The 20,007-nt window shown below is 36.3% G+C and overlaps 2 protein-coding genes across 7 annotated transcripts in view; both read left to right on the top strand.

Annotated features, from left to right (window-relative positions):
- The window catches only part of LOC105109520 (TMV resistance protein N-like), a 38,170-nt gene extending 27,018 nt beyond the window's left edge, over positions 1 to 11,152 (top strand). For 2 of the 6 annotated variants that reach the window (XM_011004256.1, XM_011004257.1), the window contains exons 2-6: positions 1,766 to 1,860; positions 7,951 to 8,933; positions 9,040 to 9,447; positions 9,514 to 10,278; positions 10,364 to 11,152. In XM_011004256.1, coding sequence (XP_011002558.1) covers positions 1,766 to 1,860; positions 7,951 to 8,933; positions 9,040 to 9,447; positions 9,514 to 10,278; positions 10,364 to 11,029 — 2,917 coding nt within the window. In that variant the 3' untranslated portion in view covers positions 11,030 to 11,152. Of the gene's footprint in view, positions 1 to 1,765; positions 1,861 to 6,561; positions 6,732 to 6,853; positions 6,947 to 7,038; positions 7,567 to 7,855; positions 8,934 to 9,039; positions 9,448 to 9,513; positions 10,279 to 10,363 lie in introns of those variants that run through there. The other 4 variants (XM_011004254.1, XM_011004253.1, XM_011004252.1 and 1 more) reach the window with 4 other exon arrangements.
- Positions 11,153 to 11,914: 762 nt separating this feature from the next.
- On the top strand, positions 11,915 to 15,115 carry LOC105109549 (uncharacterized). Its single transcript, XM_011004289.1, has 5 exons — positions 11,915 to 12,199; positions 12,299 to 12,868; positions 14,083 to 14,228; positions 14,535 to 14,676; positions 14,785 to 15,115. Exons 1-5 carry the CDS (start codon positions 11,970 to 11,972, stop codon positions 15,113 to 15,115), a joined length of 1,419 nt encoding a protein of 472 aa, XP_011002591.1. The 5' UTR covers positions 11,915 to 11,969.
- The last annotated feature ends 4,892 nt before the right edge of the window (positions 15,116 to 20,007 follow it).

Here is a 20,007-nt window from a genome sequence, read left to right as displayed (position 1 = left end):
ATTGTTTTTTACATAAACCCTTTCCTTTCCTGATAAGTTCACTTGTAATAAAAAATAAATAGATATATTTTGAAAATATGATTGAGAGGGTTTTATAATTTAAATATATTTTATTTTAATTAAAATTTGATTTAATTATATTAAATTTTCATAATAAATTAACATAGATTTTTTAGTGCATGTACCGGTAAAGATGCAATTGAATTAGTCTTTCAGAAACCAGCACGGTACTGTCACTATTGTCAGAGTAAAGAAAACCAAGGGAGGAACAGGGGAAGTATTACATAAAGCATCGAAAAGTACAAAGTCAACAGATGTTCTGCAAGATGACACTACCTCAAGACAACTAAAGTAACATCCAGAATCAGAGCTCTGCAAATTAATGAAAATCATCAATGAGGACATTACCATCCCCATTTGCTGTTCTCTCCAGCTGATCATCATCCCCTTGTTGCTGCTCACCATTTTCCAAGACTCTGAACTCCACAAACCCATTTGCTGTTTTCTCTTAAACAACTAAAAAACGCTCGAGTTCTCTTCCAATTTTCCGATGAACCAAGTCAACGGGCAACCTTACATACTCTTTTGACAACAGAATCCTATTACTATCACACCATGGAACCTCCATTCTTATAGAACCCCAACTCAATAAACCTCTTGCCATCAGCACTTGTAATCCCTGATTCCCTAAACCCACACTCTATAGCCAAAGACACAAAACATTTTGCAGCTTCAATGTCCCTCCACTCCACAGCAATACTCAACGGCTCAAAACGGAACACCAGTCGGTAGCCGACCCAGTAGCTGATTCAGAGTCATGATCCTCCACTTGCCTTTTTCTTATTGATGGAACCATAGTGGGTGGTGTTGATGCTGGTTTTGGATGCGAGACGATGGAGATCCGGCCAGAGCAGGCGCACAGCGAGGGTGGATGAGTTTTAGAGGTGAAGACACCCGCAAGAACTTTACTGATCACCTCTATACAGCCCTGGTTCAAGCAGGGATTCACACATTTAGAGACGATGATGAAATTGGGAGAGGAGAACATATCAAGTCAGAGCTCCAACAGGCAAAACAACAATAAAAAATATCGATAATCGTGTTCTCCAAAGCATATGCTTCCTCGCGGTGGTGCCTGGATGAACTTGTAATGATCATGGAACGTAAGAGGAATACTGACTGCATAATTTTGCCGGTCTTCTATGATGTGGATCCGTCTGAAGTCAGAAATCAAAAAGGGAGCTTTGCTGCAGCATTTGTGGATCATGACAAGCGCTTCAAGAAGGAGATGGAGCAAGTGAATGGGTGGAGGATTGCTTTGAAGGAAGTTGCAGATTTAGGAGGAATCGTTTTGGGAGATGGGTAAGTTGTATTTCTTGATGAAACTACACATAACATACTAGTAGAATGCTGGTTCTGAACTCTTCATTTTTTCAGGTTTGTAGTTAAGCATTTAGATGATAACTGATAATACCACTACAATTCAGTGAAACTATAACAATCCCAACTCAGAGAACATACAAGGAAAATAAAAGTAAAAGATTCTTTTTTCTTTTTTTTTTTTCCCTCGACTACCTGAAAAAACAAAGATTTCTACATTATTCCATTTTTGGTTTTAATATGAGGTGATAACATAGCTACAAAAGTAGCAATCAATCATTGAGGCACAGCCTGGTTTAATTTGTTTTTTCCGGGATACTAAGATTTTGAAACTTTACGGAGAGACTACTAATTATCATACATTACATTTTTCTTTCTGATGCAGGTATGAGGCACAGCTTGTCCAATCTATCGTGGAGAAGGTCTCAAAGAATCTGGATCGTAAAATATTTCATGTCCCCTTTCATTTCATTGGAAGAGATCATCTGGTAAAACATATCTACTCATGGTTGCAAGATGGCACCCATGGTGCTGCTATTGCAATACTCTATGGGATTGGTGGAGTTGGGAAGACAGCCATAGCAAATACTGTTTATAACCAGAACTTTCATAAATTTAAAGGCAGGAGCTTTCTATCATATGTTAGAGAAAGGTCAATAGAATCCAATGGTGTAGTTTGTATACAGAGTCAACTTCTTTCTGATATCCCAAACAAGACTGCTGATGAGATGCATGATGTCCATGAAGCGATTATGAAGATTAAGGACGCATTATGTTGCAGAAGAACTCTTATTGTTCTCAATGACGTGGACAAATGGTACCACTTCAATGCAATTGTTGGCATGCAAAATTGGCTTTTCCAAGTAAAATCATTGTAACAACTAGAAATAAGGCTTCGATTGTAGCTGATGGTGAGTGTGTCAAGTGCAAAGTTGAACCTCTAGATAACAAAAAATCACTTGAGCTTTTCAGTTGGCATGCTTTTGGATGCCCAGTTGAAGATTTTTTAGAGGACTCTTGGAGAATAGTACGTCATTGCCATGGACTTCAATTGGCCTTGCATGTTATTAGTTCCTCATTGTCCAGAAAAAGTAGAGAAGTATGGGAAAGTGCATTGCATGAAATGGAGGTGATTCCGAATTTTCAAGTCCAAAAGGTTCTTGCAACAAGTTACGACTCTCTTGATGATGATTATCAGAAGAACTTATTCCTTGATATTGCTTGTTTCTTCAATGGAATGGATTACAATTATGCGGTTAGGATACTAGATGGACTCGGTATAGGTGCAAGATTTAGGATTGACAATCTCATTGATAGATGTCTAGTAGAAATTGTCAAAATAAAAAATGATAAAAAGTTATGGATGCATCAACTCATAAGAGATATGGGAAGGGAAATTGCTCGTCAAGAATCACCCAAATGTCAAAGAATATGACATCATGTTGAAGGTAGGAACTTTCTATCAAATGTTAGAGAATAATCAAAAGAATCCAATGGAGTAGTTTGCCTGCAGAGGCAACTTCTTTCTGATATCCTAAACAAGACTGCTGATGACGTACATGATGTTGATGAAGGGATTATATCAAGGATGCATTATGTTGCAGAAGAAATCATATTGTACTTGATGATGTGGACAAATGGGACCAATTAAATGCAATTGTTCAATGCAATTGTTGGCATGCGAAATTGGCTTCGCCAAGGAAGTAAATCATTGTAATAACTAGAAATAAGACTTAGATTGTAGCTGATGGTGAGTGTGTCAAGTGCAAAGATGAACCACTAGATAACAAAAAATCACTTAATCTTTTGAGTTGGCATGCCCGTGGACAAGCTTACCCAGTTGAAGATTTTATGGAGGAATCTTGGAGAATAATAGTACATCAGTGTAATGGACTTCCATTAGCCCTACGTGTTTTTGGTTCCTCATTGTCAAGAAAAAGTAGAGAAGTATGGGAAAGTGGATTGCATGAACTGGAGGTGATTCTGAATTTTCAAGTTCAAAAGGTTCTTGCAAAAAGTTACAGCTCTCCTGATGATGATTATCAGAAGAACTTATTCCTTGATATTGCTTGTTTCTTCAATGGAATGGACGAGGATTATGCAGTTAGGACACTTGATGGGCTAGGTATAGGTGCAAGATTTAGGATTGACTATCTCATCGACTGATATCTTGTAGAAATTGTTAAAATAAAAAATGATAAAAAGTTATAAATGCATCAACTCGTAAGAGACATAAGAAGGGAAATTGCTCGTCAAGAATCACCCAAATGTCAAAGAATATAGCATCACATGAAAGCTATTACAGTTTTGAAAGAAACAAGTGTAAGAGTAACTGGTTCTGTTTCCCTATCTTCATGGTATTTAGGTGTCTTAAAATGTTCATGCTTTTACTTTCAATATTTTGGAAGCATGATGCTGAAAAATTGTGTGGCCTTACCCTGTACATGCATGAATCAGTACAGAAGTTGTCTGTACTGATTCAATGGTTCGCCTTCAACCGCTGCAGGCTTAAATTCTTTCAACAATGTCTTCTTCCTACATTCCTCTCTCAATAGTGGCTTTCTGAGTTTTCTTGGGGGAACAAGTAGAAATTGACCAAACAAGTTTGTTTCTTGTTCTCAGCACGGATTTGTTTAGAAAGATGCAAAATGTAAAATTTCTCCAGCTAAATTACACAAGTTCTACGGAAGTTATGAACACTTTCTCAAGAATTTGATTTAGTTATGTTGGCATGGATTCCCTTTGAGATCCAGACCAAAGCACTTCTGCTTGGAGAAGCTTGTGTCTCCTTATCTATCCGGAACCAGTCTAATTGTTGCTTGGAAAAGCAAACTGTTATGTATCTATTCTCTCTATATAGCTATCTCTCTTATTTTCAATGGACAACAACTGATTTCAAGTGTTTTCACAATCTTTTCCAAAATTTAAAATTCTTGATCTCCGTTGCTCATTTTATAAGTTCTGCTTTGTTTCAACTCTACATTTTTGTTCTTGTATGTCTACAAAAATTTCCCTTTGCTCATCTTATAAACTCTGCTTTGATGGAACAGATAGAACTTTAGGGCAACAGATTCAACATTGTCCTTGAATATGATGAAAATGAGATGTTAATGTGGTTTCACGAGGAGGAAGAACAGGAGGGCTACTTTAGAAAGAGTTTGTCCTTTGTAGAGTACTTGTCATTCAAAATATCCTCACCCGCTGCGCACCGGATATGTGGCTTTAATCTATAGACATGGTTTTCTGCTATGTCAGTATGCAATCCTTATTATCTTGTTTATCTTGAAATCAGGAACAATACGAAGGGGTAGAGTCTGGGTTTCTTACCCCTTAATTTTTCGACAGAATTTTTGGCCGAAAAATCTGAATTGATATGGCTAAGCTATTGGAAATTTGGGGGCAATGATCCAGCATTTGATAATGGTGATGAATTCAGTGTTGCAGTATTTACAAATGATCCAGGTGGTGTGCGAATGTTGCTTGAAGACGAAGGTACTGATGATAATAGCAGCTCATCAAACAGTGAAGTTAACACAATGATGATGTGCCCGTAGCAAAAGCAGAAATAACTTCTATTGTTCTTAGAAATTATTATTGTAGTGACTGTTATGATTTTGATAATGAAATTGTTGTCTTTTTTTTTTAAGAAATTGAATGTGAAAATAATGATGGGTTGAATTGAAAATTTCTGAGATTTGGTATTACATTGAAAGCATTTTTTAAAACATTAATTGTATATATCATGAACTTTTTGGAGTAAAATGAATAGGAAGAAATGGGTCATAAATAAAATTAGCAAATTTTTGGAGGGATCTAATTGAATGAACCCTTAAATATACTTGGCGAGCAATTATGCGGCGAGTACTAGGTGATCTGGCTACCATAGGCCTAGGCTCCTCCCCAATCGAGCATTCTTTTTAGATTAACGTGGGTGTCTGGACAGCTTGCGCGCACCACGATTAATTTTACGAGTCCTAAAATTAACGATTATATAAGCTTCTAGTGGCCATCATATGAACCCAATCAAGCATTCTTGAAGGATGTTGTTGGAAACACAACCATAACCCCCAGGTGGTCTAAATGTAGAGAAAAGTTAGTCAGGTCGAATAATCTCAACAGGTGTATTTCTCATTATCATCCCTCTTCAAACGCATCCCCATCCCATCGTGACCCTGCTTTATCTGAATCATCGCGGAGAACTTTTCAGTGGTAGGAAGTCGAATATGTAATCCATCCTCCCGACGATAAACCTTCCTCCCGAGATCTAACCATCCAAAATTCTTCAGAATGTCTTTCCCCAGTTTTGCATACTTCTTTTGAAGTTGTTGTACCAGTTTGAAGAAACCTACTTATGTTTCTCAGCCTCAGAGTTCAAGACAGGACTCTTGACCTAAACACTCTGCATTTCCAACATGAGAAACTCTCTCTCTTTCTTGGCATAAGTTTGTCTTCTAAAGACACCAGCAGAAATGTCGTCCAGCAGGGCAACCCAAGGAGTAGAATCAGAGAAACAGATACCAGCAACTTCCCCTCCTACCATCCCTTCCAATGCCAATGATTCAAAGACTCAAACTTTGCTGTCTTATTAAAATGATTCGTTCTCTGCAATATGTAAACAATTTGCATATCTGAGATTAATAGTTGGAAGTGTTGAAAGAAAGATCAGTATGATAGGAAATTGATAGACAACAATGTAATAAGCAAAAATAAAAACAAGAAAAAACTTCGAGAAAAAAATAATCTTATTAAGTGTTTCTCTCTTGTATATATATATATATTCCTCTCTGTATTTATGTTAATTATATTTTCTTATTAAAAATTGATTTATAGAACTTAAATACTAAACAAATAAGGAATTAGACTGATTTTTCACTAATGTGAAAATTCTCACAACTTAACTGATTGACTGATTTCATTTATTCATTTAAATTAACCAATTGCTTTGTTTTTTCGAGTAATTCTTCATATATCAACTTTACTTTCAACAGAAAGAAAAGGCTAGGATCATTTCGAATGATACAAAATTACAGGCTAATAAACTTTCCAAGTAAGATATGAAGAGGCTTGATCCTGCACGTGCCTTTTTCTTACTGGTGGGTGAAGTAAGAAGAACCGTGTGTGTAGATGAGAGGGATTATGTGTTTTGTGTGTGTCTAATGTCCCTTTTGGTACTTGTAACGAGACTCACAGGCCCCAGTAAACGCGTGATAAATGATTTGAGCAAATTAGAAAAAAAAAGGTCCTAACGCGGAAATGGCCCGTACCACAGAGACTTGTAAGGTTGACTTTTAAAAGCAGAAAATTGATGATCTGATAAGAGAACATCAGCGAAGCGAAAGTGGAGATTGCAGGTACTCTCTCTCTCTCATCTCTTTTTGTATTATGTTATATTGTGGAACTGAGAATCACTTCGATTAATTCACTGTTAGAAACTAATTATTGATGATTTTATTAACCGATTTTGTTGGTTCAGCAATGAGACTTATCATATCTATAAATACTTTTCTGAAAGGGCATGGAGGAGTTGATTGTCGGGAAATAACTTGAAAATTGTTTTAAAGAAAAAGTAAGATAATAATATATGAATACTTCAGCTTATTGGTGTGCTGTGTCGATCTTGAACTATCGACATCAATCCTCTTTTTTTTTTGTGTTCAGATCTTTGAAAAGTCTTATCTTTGCTAGAGTCGAAATGGCTGCTGGGAAGTATCAAGAATCCTACTCTTCACGGTTTCCTGATTGTAAATATCAAGTGTTCTTGAGTTTTAGAGGTCAAGACACCCGCAAGAACTTTACCGATCACCTCTACACGGCCCTGGTTGGAGCAGGGATTCACACATTTAGAGATGATAATGAAATTCGGAGAGAGAATATAGATTTCGAGCTCCAGAAGGCAATCCAACAATCAAAAATATCGATAATCGTGTTCTCCAAAGACTATGCTTCGTCGAGATGGTGCCTCGATGAACTTGTGATGATCATGGAACGTAAGAGGAATGCTGACTGCATAGTTTTGCCAGTATTCTATGATGTGGATCCATCCCAAGTCGGACGTCAAACAGGGAGCTTCGCTGCAGCATTTGTGGAACATGAAAAGAGCTTCAACGAGGAGATGGAGCGGGTGAATGGGTGGAGGATTGCTTTAAAGGAAGTGGCTGATTTAGCTGGAATGGTCTTAGGAGATGGGTAAGTTGTGTCTCTTTATGAAACTAGACATAGCATAAGACTAGAATGCTGGTCGTGAACTCTTAATTTCTTTCAGTTAAGTATACTGATTAGAAAACATATAGCAAAAATAAAATAAAATACTTATGATTTCTTCGTTGTTTTTTTTTTTTTCCAATCATGATTTGGTTTTAACTATCAGATCATTGACACACAACCTGCTTTAATTTCATAGCTAAATGTTGTTTATTTCTATTGCTTATAGAGAGACTGCTAATTATCGTACATTGTATTTTACTTTTTGATGTAGGTACGAGGCACCGTTTGTCCAATCTATTGTGGAGAAGGTCTTAAAGAATTTGGATCAAAAAATGTTTCATTTACCCCCTCATTTCATTGGAAGAGATCCTCTAGTACAAGATATCAACTCATGGTTGCAAGATGGATCCCATGGTGCTGCCATTGCTTTACTTTATGGAATTGGTGGAGTTGGAAAGACAACCATAGCTAAGAGTGTTTTTAACCAGAACTTTTATAAATTTGAAGGAAAGAGCTTCCTGTCAAATTTTAGATCAAAGGATATAGTTTGCCTACAGAGGCAACTTCTTTCCGACATCCTAAAAAAGACTATTGATGAGATAAATGATGAAGATGAAGGAATTCTGAAGATTAAGGATGCAATATGTTGCAGAAGAACTCTTATTGTTCTAGATGATGTGGACAAAAGGGACCAATTCAATAAAATCATTGGCATGCAAAATTGGCTTTGTAAAGGAAGTAAAATCATTGTAACAACCAGAAATAAGGGTCTGTTTTCAGCTAATGATATTGAGTGGTTCGCGTGCAAAGTTAAACTGCTAGATATTGAAAAATCACTTGAGCTTTTCAGTTGGAATGCCTTTGGACAAGCTGACCCTGTTGATGGTTTTGTAGAAGACTCTTGGAGAATAGTACGTCATTGTAATGGACTTCCATTAGCTCTTCGAGTTATTGGCTCTTCATTGTCCGGGAAAGGAAGAGAACTATGGGAAAGCGCATTACAACAAATGGAAATGATTCCTAATTTTGATGTTCAAAAGGTTCTTCAAATAAGTTATGATTTTCTTGATGGTGATTATCCGAAGAACTTATTCCTTGATATCTCATGTTTCTTCAATGGAATGGATGTGGATGATGCAGTTAGGATACTGGATGGGCTCGATAAAGGTGCAAGATTTGGGATTGACATTCTCATCGATAGATGTCTTGTTGAAATCAACATTGATAAAAGGTTGTGGATGCATCAACTAGTAAGAGATATGGGAAGGGAAATTGCTCGTCAAGAATCACCCAAATGTCAAAGAATATGGCGCCACGAGGATGCTTTTACTGTTTTGAAAGGAACTACTGTAAGTAGCTCAATTTTTTTATATGTCTACTTAAATGATTTGTTTTGCCTTCACATATTCTCTCATTTACTCTCCTTTCTCATGTACTTTCAATATTATTATGCAGGATGCTGAAAAATTGCATGGCCTTACTCTTGATATGCATGCATTAATGGAAGATCATTATGCAGAAGTTGTCTGTACTGATTCAATGGTTTGTCGCAAACGCCGCAGGCTTAACTTCTTTCAACAATGGCTTTCTAATTTTTCTGATGGGGGAAAATTACAAACTAGCCAAACAAGTTTGTTTTCTATCCTCAGCACAGATGTTTTTAGAAAGATGACAAGTGTAAAATTTCTCCAACTAAACTACACTAATTTTCATGGAAGTTATGAGCACTTTCCCAAGAATTTGATATGGTTATGTTGGCATGGATTGTCTTTGAGCTCCATACCGAATCACGTATGTTTGGAGAAGCTGGTGGTTCTTGATCTATCAAGAAGCTGTCTAGTTGATGCTTGGAAAAGCAAACCGGTATGTATCAAGTCTCTCTTTGTTGCTATCTCTCTCGTTTTCAACTAAATTCATGTACTTTTACAGTTTCTTCCAAAATTGAAAATTCTTGATCTCCGTCACTCTCGTGATCTCATTAGAACCCCAGTTTTCTCGGGTCTTCCAGGCCTTGAAAAGCTAATACTTGAAGACTGCATCCGTTTGGTTGAAATTCACGAATCTATTGGTGATTTACAAAGATTGTTAATCTTAAATCTAAGAAATTGTACTAGTCTTGTGGAGCTTCCAGAAGAAATGAGTAGATTGAATTCACTTCAACAGTTGGTTTTAGATGGTTGCTCAAATCTTGACAGTCTGATGAATATGGAGTTAGAGCATCATCAGGGGCGCAAGTTGCTTCAAAGTGATAGAATTGTTGCAAGTACATCATTCATTACATCTCTTCCATTGAAGCTATTCTTTCCCTCGAGGTTTTCAGCGAGGAAAATGTTGAGATATAGCTTGTTTGCGCTGCCACGCTCCTTGACGGGACTAGATTTAAGTGGAACAACAATGCGCTCTCTTCCAGAAAGCATCAAGGATCTTGGTCTACTCGATTTTCTATATTTAAGAAATTGCAAAATGCTTCAGGCAGTCCCAGAGCTTCCATCCCATTTGCGGTTGTTAGATGTGTCCTTTTGCTATTCACTGCAAAGACTTGCAAATCTAAACCATTGGACTATAGCAAATGGTTGTGATCAATTTGTCGAGTTCCAAGATCGGATAAAGCAAGAATTAATCCAGAAGTTTGACTCTCACATGTTCAGAATAATGGAAACGGCTCGTGCTCAAATACAGCCATCGAGATTTCAGGTCCTCCCTCACCCATTTTATTGTTTGGAAATCTCCGTTTGAATACTTTTCGACTCATTTTATATACATTGTTTTGGTGGTACAGATATCATTTTTTTGTGGCTTATTCAACATTGTCGTATTTGATGAAGATGAGATGTCGAGGTGGTTTTATGAGAAGGAAGAAGAGGATAAATGGCTAATTCAGAATGAGTTTGTAGATAACTTCTCATTCAAAATATCCTCACCTCCTCCTGCACACCGGATACGTGGCTTTAATCTGTTCGCAAGGTTTAGTGTGACGTCAGAGTACAGTCGCTCTGATGAAGTTGGTATTGAAATCAGAAACAATACCAGTGGTCGATCCTTGCATTGTCAAGCCTTTGTCTTCCCTATGAGGTACGCGCGTGGTGTTCGTGAATTCCAATCACTATTGCACATGAAATTACGGTTTGGTGGTCCTCCATTTGATACTGGTGACGACGTGAGTATTTCATTGCGTCCACATGATCCAGCTATCCAAATAAGTACGATTGGTGTCCTATGGTTGCATGAAGAGGAAGGAAATGATGATGATATCCACTCAAAGGATGAAGTTATCAATGCCCCCAACAGTAGCGATGATGATGATGATGATGCACACTTAGCCAGAGTAGAAATAGCTTCTCGTATTTTTAGAAATTATTATTGTGCTTTCCATGGTAAATACAGTGATGGCAATGTCGGTTGGTGGTATTTTGCAAAGAAAGATCTAGAACATGTATTATTATAGGCTTCATTAAGTAGAGGGTTTGCTTTTTTAGATTTCAACCGTAATCGTCCTCCTTTCGGTGTGTAGCATTGAGATCTTTTATTTATAAATATTTGTAAGGACTTTTACATTTTATGATATTATTTTATTAATTAATTTTTTTTTATAGAATATTCTATTTATAATAAGATATATTAAATATCTTATTTTATATGCCAAAACAAATTATATGTTAAGGTTCATTTCTTTTCCATGTTATTTTATTTGTTTTATTTAATTTTTTATGTAAAAATAAAATAAAAATAATACATAATAAAATTTGATAGGTAATTTTTTTTTGTTTCTATATATATCATCTCGAGACAAGTTCACTTGTAATAAAAAAATGTACATGTCTTGAAAATATGATTAGAAGGATTTTATAATTTGAATAAATTTCATTTTAATTAAAAAATCAATTGATTTTATTAAATTTTCACAATAAATTAATATAGATGTTTTTATTGTAAAAATAAAATATAGATGTTTTTTGTTTCTAAGATGTTTAATTAAAAAAATAAATGGACATGTTTTCCTACATATAGATGTTTTTATTGTAAAAATAAAAATATTGAATTCAATTTGAAGAGCTTGTTTTGTGTGGTTGCTCAAAACTTGAGAGCTTGAATATGGATTTAGAGCATCATCAGGGACGCAGGTTGCATCAAAGTGATAGAATTGTTGCAAGCACATCTTACATTACATCTCTTCCATTGAAGCCATTCTTTCCCTCCAGGTTTTCAGAAATGAAAAATTCCAGATTCACCGCGCGTTCACATTGCCACACTAATGGTTAATTGAATATTTACTCACCGCGCGTTCACATTGCCACACTAATGGTTAATTGAATATTTACTCTTTGACGACACTAAGCATTAAGGACATTGGTACACTCAATTACCTTTCTTTAGCGAAATGCAAAATGCTTCAAACACTCCTAGAGCTTCCATCCAGTTTGGTTGGGTTAGACGTGTCCTATTGTTATTCGCTGCAAAGAATTGCAAATCTGATCCCTTTCACCATAGCTCGTGATTGTGATCAATTAGTCCACATCCAAGATTTGATTAAGCTAGAATTAATCCAAAAGGTTGACTCACACTTGTTGAGAATAATGGAAATGGCAGCGTTCAAATGCAGACGTGGAGATTTCAGGCCCACCCTCGCCCATTTTACTGTATTTCAACTCTACATATTTGTACTTCTTAGATATTTAGGAAATTTTCCCTTTGCTAATTTTATAATTCTGCTTTGATGGAAACTTCAGGGCAACAGATTCAATGTTGTCCTTGAATATGATGAAAATGAGATGTTGGGGTTTCATGAGGAGGAATGGCTAATTCAGAAGGAGTTTGAAGAGCATTTGCCATTCAAAATATCCTCACCTGCTACACACCAGATATGTGGCTTTAATCTATTCACATGGTTTTCTGCTACGCCAGTATCCAATCCGTATCTTCATGTTTATCTTGAAATCAGAAACAATACCAAGGGTAGAGTCTGGGTTTTTTACCCCTCGATTTTTCCGATAGAATTTTCAGCTGAAAAATCTGATTTGTTATGGCTTAGCTATTGGAAATTTGGGTCCAATGATCCTGGGTTTGATGCCGGTGATGAATTCAGTGTTTCAGTGTTTACAGATAATCCGGTTGTTCAAATAATGAGGGTTGGTGTACTAATGGTGCAAGAAGAGGAAGGAACTGATGATGATAGCAGCTCATCGAACACGAGGGATGATGTACATGTAGCAGCTAAAGCAGAAATAGCTTCTCATATTTTTAGAAAATATTTTTGCAGTGACCGTTATGATTTTGATAACGAAATTATTATGTGTTTTTTTGAAAAGAAATTAAATGTGAAAATAATGATGGGTTCAGTTGAATTTTTTTCAGATTTGGTGTTATATTGAAAGCTTTTTAAAACCTAAAATAATTTGGCACTCAGTGTACAGCAATGAATTTGCATCATTTTTTTGTATGAAGCAGGCCAATTTGATTTGTGACTCCGTGTCCAGCTACCTTCTTCGACAGTCTTAACCACAACAAAGACTTTGGGATTATCCTTAGCAAGTGTAAAAATAACACCACCCTTACAAACCAAATCATATTTTGCCTCATCGAAGTAGTTAATGTTGAAGTAAACTTAATCTAAAAGGTCAAAAAAGGCAACTACCAGCTGTCACCGCCCAATCATCTGACTACCAGCCACCAGTCGCTTTCACACTATCAGCCACAGCTGCTTTCACACTTGAAAGTTGAATTTTTTTATTTTGATTTCGTGTATAAATAGGCAGCTAAGTTTATGAAATTATATGTGGAGAGATTTAAAAGAAACACTAGAAAGAAATAGAGAAAGAGAGAGAGTGTGTATTAAGCTTTTGTTTATGTTGTAAGCTTTTGTTCTTGAAATAAAACAGTGTGTTTTATCCCCCCCCTGAATATTTCAAAACCACCACCAATGATTTCTCCTACCAACAATTAGTATCAGAGCCCCGTTCGTCAGAAAACAGAGGTATTTTGGGATATATCTGAATTTTCAAAGTTGTCAAAAACAAGTTTTGATCATTCCACAGTGTAGAGCTCATCCATATGAACTCACTGGTGGAAAAATAAGCCTCATCGGAGTAAGCGGTAGCCCACACGCACAGCCTGAAGATTCTACACTGTCGCCCAAGTCGAGGTTGAAGACGACTGAGTCACACACATGCCATATTCGCACTGAGCTGAGCTGCCAAGTCGAGTCGCAGCCAAGCCGATATAATATTCTCGGTTCAACCCTAGTGAACCTCCCGACGTACATAATTGGTTTTTTGACCAGTTCAACCCATTTCTGACCCATTTTCAACAAAGTCAGGCTAGTTCCTTACTATTTGGACCATTCCGGATTGATTTACAGTGTCTGTTTGGCCAAATTCAACTCATAGAAGGCGATATAGTCATTCCAAGAGCAAAATGACTAGAAAATACATAAACACTCATCTTGAAGCTGACCAAAGACATCTACGATAGTTAGTGCATCAGATTAAAGGCATTCCTTAGTTCACAAGAGTGTATAGATATTATGCAATATGGTTATGACGAACCAGAGTCCAAAGAATCAGAAGATGCTCTACAAGAGGCACAGAAGCAAGTCCTCAAAGTTAATAGAAAGAAAGACAACAAAGTAAAGGCCATCATTTATCAAGGTCTTGATGTAGCCATATTTGAAATCATTGCTTCCGCAGAAACATCAAAAGAAATGTGGGAGGCTCTCCAACAAAAATACAAAGGTGCTGACAGAATCAAGAAGATTTGTCTCCAATCTTTATGAGGTGAATTTGAATTATTACAAATGAATTCCTCAGAATCTATTTTTGATTATCACACAAGAATTATGGTGATAGTCAATCAGATGAGAAAAAATGGAGAAGCCATCACAGATGCTCGAATTACTGAGAAAATTTTGTAATCCCTAAATCCAAAATTTGATTTTGTTGTTGTCGCTATTGAAGAGTCCAAAGAAGTGGACAAGTTGACAGTGGATGAGCTTATGAGTTCTTTGCAAGCTTATGAACAAAAGATTGTAAAAAGAAATAGAGATAAAGCAATTGAGCGTGCCTTACAAGCAAAGTTGTCTCTCAAAAACAGATACAAGTAAGGGGAGACTTCAATAAGTGGATATACTACTTGAGGAAAAAGTCAACAAACACGAGGAGGATTTCAACAATTTTAAGGCAGAGGTTCTTAGAATACAGGTTTTAGAGGAAGAGGTGGTAGAAACACCATCAGAGGAGGTCAAGGACAACAAGCATTCACTCTTAGAGGAAGAGGAGGTGGTTACAATAACCGTGACAAGAAGAATATTCAGTGTTATAATTACAATCAATTGGGGCACTATAACACTGAATGTCAAAAGAAAACTCCATTAGAGGTACGTGAATATACCAACTATGCAGAGGAGGATGCCAATAACAGAGGAGCAGCTGTATTATTGTTCAACAAGGACTTAACAAGAATCAAGAGAATATTTGGTATCTTGATTTTGGAGCCAGCAATCATATGTGTGGCCAACAAGATTTGTTTGGTGATCTAGATGAGACCATACAAGGTCCAGTCACCTTTAGAGATACCTCAAAAGTTTCATTCATTCCATTCAAATTGAAGAATGACGATCATACTACATCGCTGATGTCTATTATGTCCTAGCCATAAAGCAGAACTTGGTGAGCATAGGTCAACTTCTGGAGAAAGGCTATACATTTTTCATGAAGAATTGTCATCTAACAATTACAAACTACAATGGGAGATTAATTGCCTATGTGAAAATGTTCAAGAATAGGATGTTTCTTTTAAACATCCAATATAATGCAGCAAAGTGTTTGAGTGCCATCACTAATAGTGAAGAATGGCTTTAGACATCTGAATTTCACAAGTCTGAAAATGCTAGGAAGTAAGAAGATGGTCAAAGGTATGCCCCACATTGATCATCTAAAAGAAGTCTATAAGAGTTGTGTCCTCTGCAAACATCACAGATCTAGTTTTGCCAAAGAAGTCAACTGAAAAGCAAACAAGCTACTGGAGTTAGTGCACATAGATATATGTGGTCTAATACAGCCTATGCCGACTAGAAAAAATAGGTACTTCCTTACTTTCATTAATGATTTTAGCAGAAAGACCTGGATATACTTTCTGAAAAGGAAGTCATAAGTGTTCAATTATTTTAAAGATTTTAAAGCAATTATTGAGAAGCAAAGTGGCTATAAGATCTGATCAAGGTGGAGAATATACAGTAAATGACTTTGAAGCCTTATGTACACAACAAGGCATCAGATATCAGACAACACCAGCTTATACATCATAGCTGAATGGTGTAGTTGAGAGAAAAAATCGAATGATTCTTGACATGGCAAGAAGTCTACTCAAAGCAAAGAAGTTGCTCAAGCAATACTGGACTGAAGTTGTATCATGTGCAGTGTATCTATTGAATTGCTACCCAACTAGAAGTTTGCAAGCAGTCACTCCACAAGAAGCATGGAGTGGTCACAAACCAAGTGTTACTCATCTTCGAGTCTTTGGTTGTGTGACATATGCAAAGATCCCAAATGCAAGAAGGATCAAACTCGATGATAAAAGCGAGAAATGCATCTCTGTAGGATATGGTGAGAGAAGGATGGGATACAAGCTATATAATCCCATCACAAAAAAAAGGTAATTATGAGTAGAGATGTTATCTTTGAAGAAGATAAAACTTGGCAATGGAATGATGATCAAGAAGCAATTAAATGGATCAGCACTTATTTGATCCTTGAAGACGAATAAGTACTAACAGTACTTGCAGAAGGTTTGATAGTACTGGCAAACGAGCCACAAAGTTTGGTACATAGATTCTCTATATTCAATAAGAGAAACACACTAGAATATCATCAACACCATCATCAGTATCCTCATCAGAAGGACCAAGAAGGATGAGAAATCTAGACGAGCTACACGATGTCACTCAAATCATGGAAGATACAACTCTATTTTGTTTCTTTGCAGATAGTGATCCACTTAGCTTTAATGAAGCTATCATAGAAGAAAAGTGGATAGAAGCAATGGATGAAGAAATACATGCCATTGAGAAGAATGATACCTAAAAGTTGACTTATCTACCAAAAAACAAGAAAGCAATAGGTGTCAAGTGGATTTATAAGACAAAGAAGAATGCAAAAAGAGAAGTGCAAAGATACAAAGCAAGATTAGTGGCAAAAGGCTACAAACAAAGAGAAGGCATTGACTATGGAGAAGTATTTGCTCCAATAGCCCGGCTAGAGACAATCAGACTGATGATCTCACTAGCTGCACAACATGGATGGAGGATCTATCAACTCTATGTGAAGTCAGCATTTTTGAATGGCTTTCTAGAAGAAGAGATCTGTATTGAACAACCACTTAGATACATTGATGCTGAAAATAAAGGCAAAGCATACAAGTTGAAGAAAGCCCTCTACGATTTGAAGCAAGCTCTGCGTGCTTGGAATACCAGAATTGACAAGTATTTTCAAGATAATGGATTTAAAAAATGTCCATATGAACACGTAATTTATGTGAAGAAAGAAGCAGATAGCAACATATTATTTACGTGCCTATATAATGATGACTTGATTTTCACATGCAACAAACCTACCATGTTTGAAGACTTGAAAAAGAGCATGGTACAGGAGTTTGAGATGACAAACATTGGTTTGATGACACATTTTCTTAGTTTAGAAGTCGTGCAAAAAGAAGAAGGGATTTTTGTATCCCAAAGCAGTTATACCAAAGATATTATTGAAAGGTTCAAGATGGAAAGTTGTAATCCGATATCAATTCTAGTTGAAAATGGAGTGGAATTAAAGAAGAGTAAAATTAGAAATGTTGATCCAAGTTACTTCAAAAGCTTAGTAGGAAGCTTAAGGTACTTGACATGTACCCAACCGGATATACTATATGGAGTCGGGCTGATCAGCAGATATATAGAGAAGCCAGACCAGTCTCACATGAATGCAGCCAAGAGAATTCTTCACTACATCAAAGGCACAATAAATAAAGGTATGTTTTATACCTTAAGTACAAATTTCAATCTTACTGGCTACTTAGATAATGATTGGGGTAGAAATTTGGATGAAAGGAAAAGCACAACAGGGTTTGTCTTTTTCATGGGAGATACATTTTTCATATGGTCATCCAAAAAGCAATCGATAGTAACATTATCAAGCTATGAAGCTCAGTATGTTGTTGCCAACTCAGCAGTATGCCATTTAATATGGTTAAGGAATATGTTGAATCATTTAGGATTTCCTCAAGAAAAACCTACAGAGATTTATATCGATAATCGATCAGCGATTGCATTGGCAAAGAACTTGGTGTATCATGAAAGAAGTAAACACATTAATACACGTCATTACTTTATCCGAGAACATGTAAAGAACAAAGAAGTCATGCTGATATATATCTTGCAAGACAGATGATCAAGTTGCAGATATCTTTACAAAGCCATTGAAGAGATAAGTATTTATCATATTGAAGTTCATGCTTGGAATGGCATCCCTTGATTGAGTTTAAAGGGGAGATTTGTTGAAGTAAACTCAATCTAGAAGGTCAAGGAAGACAACCATCAGCTGTCACCGCCCAACTATCCGGCCGCCAACCGCTTTCATACCGTCGGCCACAGCTGCTTTCACACCATCGGCCACAGCCGTCTTCACACTTGAAGGTTGAATTTTCTTGTTTTGATTTCGTGTATAAATAGGCAGCTAAATTTATGCAATTGTATGTGGAGAGATTTAAGAAAAACACTAGAAAGAAAGAGAGAAATAAAAAGGGTGTGTATTAAGCATTTATTTATGTTGTAAGCTTTAATTTGTTATTGAAATAAAACAGTGTGTTAATCAATATGAGACTGAAACACAGCCTGCATATATATGCTGCAGAACTATCTTCGTTTGCCAATTGTATCCAATGCTCCTGCAACTTCTTATGTTCCTCTTTCACAAATTCTTTAAATGGTTGTACATGCAAATTATCAAGGTCACCTAACGCACAGTTAAAAAGGTCTAGATTGAATTTTTTTTACTGGGATTGCTTCAGGCTCTTAACAAGCTGGTGCTGCTTCTTGCTTATCTTCAAGTATGACATACATTTGGCACCGTCGATATGGTGGATATTGTGCTTGTGTAGGTTGTCCCCTTTTCCAGGTCTATCTGAAGCAACCACTGGCTTTCCACGTTTCTCCTTCATAGTGCCTTTATCACAAATCCTCTTTAGAAACTCTCCACCCTTTGTTGCAGGAGAGTTCTCATTATCACTGCTAGATGCTTTCTCCTCCGCAAGCAAGGAGCAAGGATCCCGGAAAGGAAGTTTTGTAGAGCATATGGAGAAGGTCAACAAGTGAAAATTGCCTCTGGTCTCCAAAGCACCATGATGAGTGCGTAACGATGGCCTTCTTGACATTGAATTGTGGAAAGATTCTATTTGAATTAGAATGCAAGGTTTGAGTATACTGAAAGGGAGTGGGTTTATCTCTTGCACGATGGCCTCCAAGTTATCTCCTGCAAGTGAGAAAACTTTTCCCAACAATCGTTCACTTTCTCCATATGCAACAGGCATGTCTTTTCTGTATTGACTCGTACAGAAATAAATTCTGAGTGATTTTCTTTCTCCATTGGGAATCAATCAAATCCACAAGCTATGAAACTTTCCTCATCCTGAAGCGAGTAATTCATGTGTATAAAAAGGTTTCCAATGCCCCTAACAGCATGCCAAATAAGAAACATGGCTAACGCAACAAACAAAATTGCTCATGTAGATCGATCACTCAATAGTTTTTTGCTAAGATCTGAACAGGAGAACAAGCCTGACGGACCTTCACAAAGCACAACCATCGACATAATCAATTAATGGGCTTCACATGTCTAGCCTACCACACACCATCGAATGAATATTGGAGCAATCTTATGGAATATGAATCCCAGTGGGACTTTGTGGCCACGTGATTAGCTGTAACTAGATTATTTACCTGAACTATATTACTAGGGCAAAGTTTTTTTCAATGTAAAAAAGATGTTAAGGTGATGTTAGTGTTTCTTTTTGAAAAAAATAATCAAAGACTTAGGTTATTAACTTGATTTAGTTCAATAAATATGGTTAATTTAATAATATAATTAAAAAAATAAACAATGTAAACAAATCAAACTAAGAAAAAAATTCTAAATGATCAACTAAAAGTTTTTTTTGCCAATATTATAGAAATATATCCTCCTAGTATTTGATAACAAAGCAAAAACATCAAATGAAAATGCAATAACCTTATAAAAAAAATATCTAAAACTCAAATTGAAGCAATCAAATATTAAAGGATAAAATTTTAAAAAATTAAATAAAAAATAAAAAAATAACCTATGTCCACTCAAGTTAACTTGCTAAATACATAACCTAGTTCTGAGATCAGAATAACCTTGTAGGGAA

This window comes from Populus euphratica, unplaced genomic scaffold (assembly GCF_000495115.2).
Source record: "Populus euphratica unplaced genomic scaffold, PopEup_1.0 scaffold220.1, whole genome shotgun sequence".
NCBI lineage: Eukaryota > Viridiplantae > Streptophyta > Magnoliopsida > Malpighiales > Salicaceae > Populus > Populus euphratica.
This window is presented reverse-complemented; position numbering and strand designations above follow the sequence as displayed.

What these genes read in the sequence shown, in the direction of transcription:
- LOC105109549 (XM_011004289.1), top strand. Translation starts at nt 11,970, where the DNA reads ATGCTTCAAACACTCCTAGAGCTTCCATCCAGTTTGGTTGGGTTAGAC. An exon ending in TATGATTTTGATAACGAAAT is followed by an intron (nt 12,869 to 14,082) that starts TATTATGTGTTT and finishes GGCATTCCTTAG; the next exon opens with TTCACAAGAGTGTATAGATA. An exon ending in TCTCTCAAAAACAGATACAA is followed by an intron (nt 14,677 to 14,784) that starts GTAAGGGGAGAC and finishes TACAGGTTTTAG; the next exon opens with AGGAAGAGGTGGTAGAAACA.